This window comes from Lichtheimia ornata (genome assembly GCF_029851405.1).
Source record: "Lichtheimia ornata isolate CBS 291.66 chromosome Unknown scaffold00035, whole genome shotgun sequence".
Lineage (NCBI taxonomy): Eukaryota > Fungi > Mucoromycota > Mucoromycetes > Mucorales > Lichtheimiaceae > Lichtheimia > Lichtheimia ornata.
In genome coordinates, this window is record NW_026695355.1 from 1 (window position 1) to 13786 (window position 13786).

Genomic DNA, 13786 nt, shown 5'->3' on the forward strand with positions numbered 1-13786 from the left:
CACATCCCACTTTACAACCGTACAACTCTAACGCAAGCCCTCATTGACGCTTTGAAACCTTTCGGCAATATCCTTGAGCTTGGCATTTATCTTGAACAACACTACTTCACCGGCAAAGGCTTTGTATATCTCAACACTAACCCCAAGAACTACACCCTGTCAAAAACTTTTCATATACAACCTCAGCAATTATCTCATTCAATCCCAGTCTCCCGAAAAGATGGAACCTATCCCACTCGCGTGCATGCCACGTGGTCGAAAATGCCACTGCATTGCCGTTATTGCCATGAACCTGGACACACACGTCTACAATGCCCTTATCGACCAAAACCACGTTGTTATTATTGTCAAGAAACAGGACATTTACGTAAAGACTGCCATATTCGCAATGGTGTTAAATCTGCTCCCGCTCCCATTGACTCGCAAGCGCCTACTACAATCGCTGCCGTTACTCCGACTTCCCGCAACTCCAACTCAAGTCCATCTAAACGTAAACGATCGCCGACATCACCACCCCAACAATCCTCGTTCAATTTCACTCCACCTGCCAAACTCACTACTGATAACCCTCTGCCCAATGATAAACCGCATGATCCAATTACAGACCTCAATACTACCCCTCCTTCCCTTGAGAGTAAACCCACCAGCATCAATACGACTCCTCCTCCCCTAGATAGCAAACCCACCAGCATGGACACATCACCACCATCATCATCCAGTGACCCTCCCATTGATGCTATGGAAACCTAGTTTTGGGTTTTTCTAACCCATCCTTGCCTTGTCTTCCTCCCTCCTCTTTCCCTCTTGTTTGGTCTTCGTGACCCATCTTTAGTTATTTATACTTTGTTTCTTCTCACTCCCGGTTTTCAGACCCAACTTGTTCTTGGTAGTGGCCTTAGCAGCCCACTACTTAATAAACCATTATCAATACAAAAAAAAAGCTACTTCACAATGAACAAAGACCACTCTTCATATAGCATCATGCTTACAGCATAGTTAAAACATAAAGACGCCTGTATCTCCAAACTTTACAATGAAACGTGGGGTTTTTATTGGAGTAATGGGCTCGGCTTGGCCAACAGCACCTTGGGTGCCAGTTTCGCGTTCAATGTCGCAACCAGCCCAAAAAATATTTTTTGGTCGTCGTCGTCGAAGAGGTCGAACCCCAGATCCAGTTTGGCTGGTGGCGACATTGCGAAATCTGGGATTGGCCACGATGAACTTCATACTTTGACACAAGATTCCTTTGACCCCGACGAGCACGTTGATCTATTAAAGAGCCCACGTTTGATTGTAAAGTTTGGAGATACAGCCACCTTTATGTGTGTAAGCGTGATGCTATATGAGAAGTGGTCTTTGTTCATTGCCAAGTAGGTGGACCCTGGCAGAGCAAAAGATGCAGAAGGACCTCTTTGGGTAACTCAGCTAAAAAGTCAGGACTTCAGGGACAATGCATGAAAGGTACGCAACCCGCACTTTATGTCATACATTGGCAGCTAATAGCCACTTTTGTGCATTCCCAACTTTTGTGCATTCTATTGTAGGTGGACGATGCTCCTGCTCTAAACATTCATTTCCACGATTAAAGTAGGTTGATCCGAGCTGATTTGGTTGAGTTACGCTCACACAAGATTACATCGGTTGAGCTACATCGAGCGTGCTGTATGTCCAGAGTGATGTAATCTCTCTTGGACCGCAGCTCAGTCAAATCAGCTCGGATCAACCTACTTTAATCATTGAAATGAATGTCTGGAGCAGGGGCATCGTTCCCATGCAGTGGATCTCGCAACAATGATGATTGGATACAAGTGGTCGTTAGCTAGCAATACATGCCTGTTCCTAGATGATCCATAAAGTAATTATACAATGACCCTTTCATTCATGCAAACGTAGCTGTGTTACACAACACGACCCTCTGCATCTTTTGCTCTGCCAGGGTCCACCTACTTGACAATGAACAAAAACCACTCTTCATATAACATCACGCTTACAAACATAAAGGTGTCTGTATCTCCAAACTTTACAATGAAACGTGGGGTTTTTATTAGAGCAATGTGCTCGGCTTGGCCAACTGCACCTTGTGTGAAAGTTTCACGATCAAGCTTGCCAATCCCAGATTTCGCAATGTCGCTACCAGCCAAACTGGATCTGGGGGTCGCCCTCTTTGACGACGACGACCAAAAAAATATTTTTTGGGCTAGTTGCGACATTGAACGTGAAACTTTCACACAAGGTGCTGTTAGCCAAGCCGAGCACATTGCTCTAATAAAAACCCCACATTTCATTGTAAAGTTTGGAGATACAGGCACGTTTATGTTTTACCTATGCTGTAAGCGTGATGGAGTTGCTTTTTCCTAGTGGATGGTGTCGGCTGCATTAACGGAAAGATGAAGAGCTGAGTGAAATGACACGTGATGGTCACACAAACATGTCCTTGACAGGTTGCTACACAAATGGATGATGATGATTGCCTTTTGTGAAGGTACGTAAGTAAACAGCACCCAATAATGAAAGTGTGTCAAGGTATGCATCACATTTGCATGTAGAAGAAAGTCGAGATGCATAAACCAATTTGTATTATGTAAACTCACCCGTAACCAATCCAATGATGGGTCACTCATCCTGAAACTCAATGGAGGGATCTCTTCACTTTTTTTCTTCTCAAGCTCATCCCACTTCCCACTCCTCCTTATTGTATCACAAAAGCCATATACTTCTTGCATGACCGATAATCGGATCACCTTTATTATTCCATCTTCGAAGCAATAGTATGTAATCCACAAGCTAGCAAAGTCCAAGCGTGTAATAAAGAAACAATGCTTTATTTCATCTTGCTATCTTGCTACATTGCCACCATCATCGTATTCATCGCCCGTCATCATCCAAACTCGTACGCGTACTCGTCAGCAGTCGTCAATCTCCTCGTCACCAATATCAAAAACACATAAATGTACGATCCAACGTTCCTCCTGACACTGCGACAAGCACCATGGTTCTCATCCATCAGCACAATCATTCCAAATACATATCCATAAGAAGTCGTATGTATTGAAGCAAGTTGCTACACGTAAATAAAGTTGCTTCTATATGATTGCCATCTGCCGTTCACGTGAAAAGGCTGAAAGACACGTTGCTGCAAGTAAAGAATGCTGTGTGGGAAATGGAGTGAAGGCCTCGCTAATAGCAACTGCTGCATTGAATGCTGTTACGTTTGATTGTGGTCGAGGATTGTACAAGAGAAGGTGTAGTGTCAAGAAACACGGGTGTTGTAGTAGCGTGCACACGCCATGGACTTGCCATTGAGTCAAAGACTATCGGATCAAGAGAGTTGTAGGATTGACATGATGGGTTGAAGCAGGACAATCGTTCGCAGGAGGTAGTTGTATGTACTTGAATGGGGCAACAGCTGAGAATGGGAGGAAGAGGGAAGAAGGCGGGAGTGGAAGAAGTGAAATTAAATAGATCGGACACCTCTTGTCTAAATGCATGAACATTGTACAGCAATTCCTTGATATTAAGATTGCCCTTCTCGAACCTGATACTTTCACACAAGGTGCTCTGGGACATGCTGATCAACTTCATTCAATTGAAAACCGCCGGCTTATGATGAGAATCAAGAATGCGGGGTAGTCCAAATGTAGGATGGACGATGAAGGACAGGAAAATAAGAGCGGACGGCCCACCGCCCCGAAGTTGCCCACTTCCAACTTGAAAATTGGTTAGAAGGTTCTCTAGGACATGCTGATCAATTTGTACTATTAAAGACTCCATGGTTCATTATGACATTTTTAAATGGGAGCGTCCAAATTTTGGAGAGACGGAGACATTCGCAGGGTCTGTCTTTCAAGAAATTAACATGTTTGCGGTCTAGCGTAGCTCAGTCAAATCCTCATCGGATCAAGACAATCGAAAGATGGGAATGTTGGGCTGGAGCAGGAGAATCGTTCACATGCAGTGGAATGGGCAACAATGGCGAATGGGAAGAAGTGGCTGTTAGCTGGCAGCTTATGCACTGGAAATTAAAGGGGATGTACTTTCATGAACACGTTCCAGGGCAGCTTATTACGTGCAAGTCCCTGTAAAGATGGATTGGATACTACGACATTGTAATGTGGTTGCGTAAACGTGCAAGTTTATTGTAAGATCATTACTTCATTGCTAGTTTTAAGCCATTCGACTAGAAATCAAGTTCACGAAGAAGCGAGCAATCTGTTGCAGCTAGTAGTAGCTTGCTTGTTTTGAGGTTGCCATGGTATCCATATGGATGTGGTGTGTGCATGGATTTGGTATCCACCTCTTTGTGTTCCGCTGATTTTGGCAAGTGCCACCTTTTTTATCCGACAACATGTCTGCTACAGCACACACGGGCGAGAGTATACGAAGCGAAGCCATAGCACGACGAAAAGTATATAAAAACGTAATCGATTCCCCCTTTGCATTGAAATGGTATGTAAGCAACTGCTTGAGATCGACCCACCTCGTGCTGATTGTCCTTCTCTTTGATCGACAGGCCTGCTGTGTCCAGCGATCTCAACGAATCGATCCTCGACAACTTGATAAAGTAGGTGACAAAACAATACCTTCATCCCTATGTTTATGCTTGTTTGTTTAGAGTGCTCGAACCTATTGGCCAACATCGACGAGTTGTTGCTGAATCCAAACGCAAAAAGCAAAAGGGTGATGATGCCACTACGACAACGCCAGCCTATCCAGATATTCATCAACGTGTATGCATTGGCATCAATGATGTGACCAAGCTACTCGAGAACGCTATCCAATCCAAGACCAAGAGACCAAACACAGCCATCTTTGTATGCAAACGTGATATGAAACCACCTCATCTATGCTCGCACTTGTTGACAATGGCTCCCTTGACAAGCACCAAGATTGTTAGCTTACCTCAGGGCGCAGAGATCAAACTTGCAAAGGCGCTTGGATTACAACGTGCTTCATGCATTGCTGTGGATGTAAGTATATCCAAAGATGATTTGGACACATCGTTGATGTATACATGATTAGATTGTGGAGGGAAAAGAAGAGCGATTGCGACTGGATATGGATGAAGTGCCTATAGTGGATGCGCCTTGGATTACGGGTGATGGAGGGTATCAGCCAACCAATATCAAGGTTTTGGAAACGTCTGCACCTATCAAACCAAAGAAACGACCTGCACCACCCTTATCGAATGATAGCCAGCAACAGCAACCATTAGGAAAGAAAGCCAAGCGATAGATCTAATCTTTAATACAAATACTTGCTATTTACATCCTAGCGATTGATCTTGTGTTTGTTAATATGATGGTGATGATGATGATATGCACGCCCCTGCATTGGTTGTACAGGGTAATTGTAGCACAGAGATATGATGTCGTCTTGTAAGCAACACATAAACCATTGAGAAAGCATGATGGATGGGGCTGTTCCACGAGTAAGGGTTAGTGTATATATGTTGCTATTGTATAGTTGCTATGTTAACCTTGTCTTGGATCATATAATCGATCCCACAAATGTGGCTCGATCTGGTCGAAAGTAGCACCTATCTTCTCTCAGCTGAATCACTATTTATCGTCTCCGCTGTTATAGCATTGACGGCGACATTGACTGCTGCTGCATTCCCCTTCTTCTTTTCTTTCCCACAACTCTTTTTGTTTCCAAGCCATGACAGCCACTATCACTGAAGCCACTTACACCTCCACTGCAGAGTACCTCAAGCAACGTATCCCCGAGCACTTCAAGAACGCTCGTCTTGGCATCATTTGCGGATCTGGTCTTGGTGGTCTTGTTGACACTATCGAGCAATCGTCCAAGATTGAAATTCCTTACAATGAGATTCCTGGCTTTGTTACTAGCACTGGTAAGTCATATTCGAAAAGGTGGATCTCTCCTATGCAAGTTGTTAACAATGGATCTATAGTGGCTGGTCACTCTGGCAAGATGGTGTGGGGCTACTTGGGTGAATCACGTACGCCTACTATCTTCATGGTGGGTCGTTGCCACTTTTATGAAGGCTACAGTGTCCAAGAATGCACTTTCCCTGTTCGCGTCATGAAGCTTTTGGGTGTCGAGGTCCTTGTTGTTACCAATGCATGTGGTGCCCTGAACCCATCCTTCAAGGTCGGCGATGTGATGATCATCAACGATCACTTGTCAATGGCATCTCTTGTTGCTCAAAACCCATTGAGAGGTCCCAACATTGAAGCATTTGGTCCACGTTTCCCTGCCGTATCGGATGCATACACTTATGCCTTGCGCAAGCTTGCTTTCAAGGCTGCCTTTGAGACTGGTATCAACAAGGATGATATTCACGAGGGTGTTTACGGCTATACCTCTGGTCCTCAATATGAGACTCGTTGTGAAGCTCGTTTCTTGGCTTCCATTGGTGCTGATACCGTTGGTATGTCCACTGTTCATGAGGTGTTGGTGGCCCGTCATGCTGGCATGAAGGTTTTGGGTATTTCTCTCATCACCAACCCCGTCGTCACTGCAAGAGGAAAGGATGCCAAGAAGGAAGTTATGAATGAAATGGGTCTTGATTCAGTGGTGGATGATGGCATTGATACCGATCTTATGACTGCCAACCATGAAGAGGTCTTGGAAACTAGCGCACGAAGAGCTGAAGACATGCAACGTATGGTCAAGCGATTTGCTGATATCTGGGCAAAGGAGAACAGCCAGTAATGTCTTTACATCCATGTATTATTACTATTACAATTCCCACCCCCGCAACCTTACTACAAGTCAATACATTTCTTTACATTGCAGCATCCTGTTTCAGAGTATATTCGGTTACACATTTTATCTGGTGCATTGTGTGATGAAAAAAAAGTCCGCAACAATGGGGATATGCTATAGATGTTTTGTATTAAAAGGGATGGGTCATTCATAACCAAGATGGTGTACATGATCATGATGGCTTTTTTTTGTGAAAGGAGATAAGGAAAGGCGAAAAAGAGAAAACAGCATGGAATAAGGAAGATGGAAGTAAATGCAAAGCTAATCCTCTGATTTGCCTTCAACATCCTTCTTTTTGTTGTTGTTACTGCTGTTGTTGTCGTTTTGCTTAAGAGCTGCCGTGCACAATTGGGTGAGTCGTTCAAATCGTGTAGCATCCTCATCTTGGGCAGAATCAGGTGACGAAGTACCAGATGAAGTGGATGCATCAGGTACGGCTGCTGTGGCGTGCTTGTCTTCTGCTTCATTTGTTGACTTGCCATCCTTATCAGTGGTGGATTGATCCTTGTGTTGTGTATCACCATTGCTAGGGACAACCATGGGATATTCCAAAGATGATGGATACACAGCGCCCACAACAAAAGAATTGGGATTGGACATGACCTGCTCCTTGTAGCCATAAGCAGCAGCCGCTCCCAAGTGCTGTGCATATTGTTGAAGACTTCCTGGATAGCCATAGGGTACAAGTGTAGGTGGATTCACACCATTGGTACGAGACGCTGTGTCTTCGTTGGATGATCGCGTGTCTCCTTGTTCAACACGAGCAGCTTTTGTATTCTTGCCATCCTCTACATGTACATGTGTGTGTGTGAATGGGCGATAAAACAAGATGCATGATGATGACATACATACCTGTCTTTTGTCTTCTCTTATAGGGTCCACGCTTGATGCCTTTTTTGCGTTCTTTGCGCACCGAGTTGACACACGTACCACTAATGCCATACTTGATACACCTAGGACAAGGTCTCGCGTCATCACACTTTTTGCAAGCCTTTTGACAGTTGGCTAATTAAAAAAAGTGCAGGTTGAAAAACGAATGTTTGTTTCGAGTTAAAGTTGGCAAAAGGAAAGCGAGGATAATGATTGCGTTTTAGTAACAAATAAACCAATCACATTGTATTGTGTTTTGACTCACTGCAAGCATTCTTGACTTGTTTTCGCTTTGCTTGAGGTTGGCCTGTGGTAGTTGCTTGAGTTGCAGGTGCACCTGTTGCAACAGGTTGTAGCGGCTGGAGACCACTGGCACTGCTAATAAGGGAAGAAAACGCTGAACTCACAGCTGCTGCGTCAAGAGCTGCTGCAGACGAGGTCGATGGTTGTTGTGCATCCTTTGTGGTGGTAGTGGCGGTTTGATATTGTTGCATGTCTTTTAGCCTTTTGAGTTTCTTAAAAGCTAACATACAAAGTTGTCAATATCGCATGAACGATGACCGCCCATCCACACTTTTCGCTCATGGAACAAGCAGCTATCGTTTTGCGGTGCTGGAAACTGACTTTTTTTCTGAAAAACGATCTCCGGCTTGAAGTGGAGGAGGAAAAATGACACCCACAACGATCCATGTTTCCAAGCGAAAATGTGTAAATGGGAAGCAACTATCAAAATTAACCTACTTTTGCTTGTTGTAGAATACGGCTACGAGCAGCCACAAGTGAAAAAGTGGAACAAAAAGTAAAAAAGGGTGGAAGGCGCGCGTGCCATCACTTACGAAGAGCTCTGAGAACGAAATAATAACTCAGCCATGATTTCATTGGATGCGTAGTTACACTCCGTACGATGCTAATGTCATAATGCCCCCCTTTCCCCCGATGTTACCAGCATGCTCAAGAATGTGATCCTCGTCTCAGCAGTACTGCATCAATCGCACCACGTATCTTTATCAACATGAAATGAGTCCCAGCACAATATTAACTCTTGATACATAATGTCGACCTTCTATTTGACTATTCCTGTTTTTACCCTTTGCCTCTTTCTATGCAGCAATCTGTAACGCTGATCCTAATAACAAGGATACCGCATCTCTTTGTGTCCGCTTTATAACCATTACCTTCCTTTTCCTTTCCCTTTTCTTCAGCTAAACCATAGTTCCCTATTATAAAAGCTGCAACACAATAAAGCTGAGTAGAGCAAGTCATTAGTTCTAATCAAGTGGGATTATCATTCACCCCTATTGTTACTTACATGATAGCCAAAAGGCTATACGGCAATAATAATGGACATGGAAAAATTAGATAAATAGCTTCGCTACCATTGTATCATGCGTGCATCGTATCATGATTCAACATCTTGTATTTGGACATGCACATACCTCTGTTTCCTACAGTGCTATAGAAGTCCAAGGTGAATCGTCTTCCTCATGTTTCTCGTATACGCCTTCCTACCCAATGCTGTATGTAATACCGGGAAGGGTGAAAAGTTAAGCCATGAACAATACCATGCTCAATGCTTGGTTTATGTGTATACGAGTATGAGTTGATCAACATCACCGACCACGTACATGCTTTGTGCTGTGCGAGAAAAAATAAAAGGTGAAGAGCGCACGTTGAGCCAAAGAAAAAAAGTGGAAAGATAGGTGGCGAAAAAATAATGTGCCTGGATCGATTGTTTCATGCCGCTAATTTGATCCCAGATACATGCAACCCAAATGATAGCGGCAGCGATCTCTGCCGGCAAACATAAATGGACATCTTAGCTGCAAGGGGTCAAGACCGCTTTGGATGCAGTCTCAGTTTTACAAATGGCATAAATGGAGAAGGGGGAATGATAAGCAATCAGAAAGGATAATGACACCATTTACAATAACGTTTTTTTATATTATGGGTAACCACTACTACTCCATCTTCTCCCCCCAACTTCCACAAACGTACAAGCCAAAGATAGACTAACTCATATTGGAGCTTGAGTGGTAAAAAGCAGCAAGATCCACATTGTCTATCATCCACCCATCTCTTGAGTATTATAGTAGGCAAAAGTATCTTACAATGGAAATCATTACCGCATATACAAAATCAAGACCAGATCAGGCGATTGCTTCCTGATGTGTGAAAAACATTCTCATCATCCCAGCCCACTCATTGAGAAATACAATAGAATCCACATATTTGGTTCAAAGTGCTGCTTTATATGTCTTCCCGTGATATTGTTCTCTAAAAGTCATCCTCTTCCCAATCGTGGTCTAGCATCGCATCACTGTCGGCCTTAAGTTTGGCGATCCCAGAGATCTGTTCAAGGTATTCAGGGTCAGCCAACACCTTTTTCATAAACGCTAATGGCTCCTTGTCATATGCATCTATGATCTGTGGCGATGGTTAATTCTTGTACCCTATAAGCTTATTTCCATCCAGCCCAAAAAAGAGAGATGATAGATGATTTACTATACCTTTTGTGAGCAACCAGTGCAGCTATTGTATGCTTGTCCCACGATCAACATGTTATGGAATTGTCCCAAGAATCCGCGGATCTGGTGGGGAACACTGCCCAAGATGCAATCTGAATCAGCTTCGATCCTGCATATTATGCAAAATGAAAGTTAGTGTCAAATGGGATTGTTGGGGATGGAAACAAAGAAATAGAAAAGAGAAAGAAATGGGCATGCTGTCGCATATTAACTTACCCTTTTGGATGTTGGATGAGTGATACAAGGAGCTCCACAGCGAGTGCCCCTGCAATAGCGGCAAGACCCGGTCGTGTTACGGTGCACTGCTGGTCCAAGGTGCGATCTGATAGGGACTATCACAATAATAGATAGGGAGTAAACATAAAGAATGAATCAGCCAGGTTTGTTTTGTAGGGTGATGGGGGGTATTGTTGAATGAGAAGAACAAATACTGACGTCTGCAGGCGCCACCACATCGTTGCAAAAATAACAGCCCAATGGGTTGTCTAGACCATGTCGTCGCCTTGAACCATGTCGCATGACAAGATAGGTATCGAATCCCAAAGCTGCATTGATAACCAACTTGTTGGCACGTGCGCATAAAAGTGTCGGGAACCATCGGCTTTCTCGGCTATCAGTAAGCAAAAATACAGCATCATGCTCATTCACAAGTTTTTCAAGATGGCTGATATCCTCTTCAAGTTGTGCATCCGAAGTTGCAACATGCCCTGGCATGGGAATCGACAATGCATGACCTGCAGAATTCTATACATAGATGATGGGGTATATGTTGGTCGACCACATACAAGGTGTATATTTGCATAAGGAGATTTACCACTGTGGGCTGTACTAGCTCCAAGTTCTTGGCAGCTGTCTCAGCTTTAGGAGAACCACCCTCGAGGCAGTCATTGAATTGATAAAGTGGTTGTCGTACAGGATTGGAAAAAGAGACCCGGCCATTGTCGACAAATGTAATGTTGCGTACACCCCATCCCACTAAACAGCGCGCCACATAGCATCCCAATGTCCCAGCACCGAGTAATAAACATTTGGTCTTTTTGATCTTTTCCAAGTCAAGCTCCGGCATAACCCGCCATCGCATCAATTTCAGATTGAGGTCAACCGATGTATCTGCCAACCTAAAGGGAAAAAGGATTTGCCATTTTAGAATCGGATTCTACAAGCATTGACATCGATCTTTTACCTTAACGGATCCATCAATGGTCCCAAATCAGCCATTCGTGGTGCCAATTTACCCTGAACATTCCTTTCCCATCCAACAGCTTTAGGCTCTACATGTGTGGGTAAAAAGGAATGAATACATGATTGTCGTCAGATGCTTATTTAGGGGCCATTGTACCTTTGTCATGATAATAAGCTGAAGTCGGCAATTCGGCTTCCAGCAAACGCGTGTCATCGATCCCTTTCCCAGGTAACTCACGGTAACACAACACCTTGCATTTGAAAATGCCATAATGTTTGTGTAGTAGGGCGAGCAGATTTCGTAACGGCCATCCGGGTAGCTCCGTAGATGAAGGGTCGGCAAATCCCACCAATAGATCGTCATGCCAACCTTGGTTCAAATGAATGATCTCGACCTTGTTGCGAACAAAGAAACATGATGGTCGTCCCGCCGATTGATAAGCTTGTGCAAGTGTATCCATCTAATCAATATGGAAAAAGAAAACTCCTTTCAGCTCATACAACTTTTTTTTTTCACTCACGTCTCCTGATGTCGCTTACCTCAGCTTGCGAATATGTGTCACCAATGGGATGCGACGTTGCACTTGTAAGCCATGGATCAGGTTGTGGCATGAGAGCAGGGAAGGCAAACCAATAGTAAAATTTGTAGCGTTTGAGATCGGCAAAAGTGAGCATGATAAACTCTGTCAAGACGCTTGGTTGGTCCAATGCAACCCCACTTTGAATGGCTTGCCATATCTATCAAATGTGTCAACTGATGTTGTTGATGATGATTTCATTCCCCTCTCATTATTCATGCTCACTCTCCTCCTCCTCATCAACACTTCCCACCCCCCAAATCGACTATCCTCCTCCACCACCATCACCACCTCCTCCTCTCCTTCTTCTTCTTTTTACAAACCTTTTGCGTTGCTTGTTGAAACAGCTTGTTCTTGTCAATGCGTTTAAACTCCTCCAACGTGTTGGTATTATACAAGGTTCCAGTAACTCCAAATGTAAAAGGTGGCCTATCAACCATAACACCCCCCATCAACATCATCACTCCTTAGTCAGATAAACTTTGCTTTGAATATGTGCACGTTGAATAGTGCCTTTTCTTTCATTACCGAGTGTCATTATCGCTGTCCAACCCCTGAGCGGGCACAGAAAAGTGGGGAGGTAGAGCTGTTTCGGAGCGAGAGCGCTTGCCAGTTGCATAGTAAGCGTGAATGGGTTGAGGATCGTCTGAAAGCTTCAATACATTGAGCTTCTTAGTTGCCAATGACTGCCAGAATGAAGCGTCGACTCCAGATGCAAAGGGTGCGAATTGCAGGACGGGAGAATGCTGGTTTGTCATTTGCATATGTAATGTGGGGGAGGTGTCTTTGATAAGCAAATGTAGTGGAGCTGGAATAAGGTGTAATGCCGTATGAGTTGCGTAATGAAATTGCTGGATAAGGGAACGTGACCACACACACACACACAATACACATACACACGCTCGCCCATTCCCAGCTGAATGGGTTTTCTTTATTCATCATCCATGTTTACCCATCACTCTTGGGATGATCATCAATGTAATCCAAACGTGGCACACTGACAACGGGAGAGAGTAGCAACAACGGGGAAAATAGTATAAAGTGGCATCACGGGAAATATAGAAACAGCCGCGGCGGGAACACAATGAATAAAATAATAAAAAAAGAGGCCCTTTGAAAGATGGCATCTCTCCCAGCGGGTCCCATCTTTCCGGGGAAATGTCCAAATCATGCAAAAACGTGGTGCTCAGGGAAACCGGTTTACCAAATTTCCCGTTGCCCCGATACGCTTTTCTTTGATCTTGCTCCTTGTCTCCTTTGATTTCATCAAAAGAAGAATGAAAGATATGAATCGCATTACATCATTGGACATAGGAGAACAAGTCTTTTCAAAGGGGGTGGGATGATGAATAGATCTCTTAGAAAGGAGAGTCGCTTACGAGTTTTCACGTGTTGAATGAAAAGACAGCCGCAAGAGCTGATCTCAATTAGACACCCAACATACATCTCACTTTCACACTCTCTCCTTCCTCCTCCTCCACACATACACATAATAAAAATTATGATGACTATTATCGCTCCCCCCAAAAGATATCGCCCCCAAGATAAAGACAAGCCTGCAAATAGTATTTTTGTGTAATGCAATGCGCATGTGTTTGAGGCGTGTGATTGGGGAATTTGACTCACAAATACATTGGTGTGTGTGGATATGATTGTACATGCAGCCCACAAGGATTTTCATGTGATGCATGCTCATTCTTGCTGCAACAAGTGAGTTGATCCAAAGATGGGTCTACCCCACAATGAGAGTGTGCAAGGAGACACAGATTTGGGGGATCACTGTATGTGTGTGCAAGGCAAGACAAGGGGGGTTTTGGCGATATTTGCCGATAAGGGGGGGGAGAGTGAAAGAAAATAGAGGTCAAGGATGTGCAGAGCCACGTCTGGACTCCTGCAGCA

At 44.0% G+C, this 13786-nt stretch overlaps 5 protein-coding genes across 5 annotated transcripts; 3 read left to right on the forward strand and 2 right to left on the reverse strand.

Moving 5' to 3' along the window:
- Positions 1-750, forward strand: O0I10_007256 (uncharacterized protein; the record flags this gene model as incomplete). Its single annotated transcript, XM_058487274.1, has 1 exon — positions 1-750. A coding segment is annotated over one exon (750 nt), but the record flags the coding sequence as incomplete, so codon positions are not given.
- A 3595-nt stretch (positions 751-4345) lies between these two features.
- On the forward strand, positions 4346-5232 carry O0I10_007257 (uncharacterized protein; the record flags this gene model as incomplete). The annotated part of the gene is made up of 4 exons (XM_058487275.1): positions 4346-4446; positions 4511-4561; positions 4613-4967; positions 5020-5232. The coding sequence occupies 4 exons, from the start codon at positions 4346-4348 to the stop codon at positions 5230-5232; spliced, it is 720 nt and encodes a 239-aa protein (XP_058341836.1).
- Positions 5233-5658: 426 nt separating this feature from the next.
- O0I10_007258 (purine nucleoside phosphorylase I, inosine and guanosine-specific) lies at positions 5659-6678 on the forward strand (the record flags this gene model as incomplete). Its single annotated transcript, XM_058487276.1, has 2 exons — positions 5659-5854; positions 5915-6678. 2 exons carry the CDS (start codon positions 5659-5661, stop codon positions 6676-6678), a joined length of 960 nt encoding a protein of 319 aa, XP_058341837.1.
- Positions 6679-6993: 315 nt separating this feature from the next.
- Positions 6994-8096, reverse strand: O0I10_007259 (uncharacterized protein; the record flags this gene model as incomplete). The annotated part of the gene is made up of 3 exons (XM_058487277.1): positions 6994-7520; positions 7585-7737; positions 7868-8096. 3 exons carry the CDS (start codon positions 8094-8096, stop codon positions 6994-6996), a joined length of 909 nt encoding a protein of 302 aa, XP_058341838.1.
- A 1780-nt stretch (positions 8097-9876) lies between these two features.
- Positions 9877-12651, reverse strand: O0I10_007260 (E1-like protein-activating enzyme Gsa7p/Apg7p; the record flags this gene model as incomplete). The annotated part of the gene is made up of 10 exons (XM_058487278.1): positions 9877-10026; positions 10110-10236; positions 10344-10459; positions 10563-10871; positions 10942-11245; positions 11311-11398; positions 11467-11770; positions 11850-12047; positions 12211-12316; positions 12416-12651. The coding sequence occupies 10 exons, from the start codon at positions 12649-12651 to the stop codon at positions 9877-9879; spliced, it is 1938 nt and encodes a 645-aa protein (XP_058341839.1).
- Between the last annotated feature and the right edge of the window lie 1135 nt (positions 12652-13786).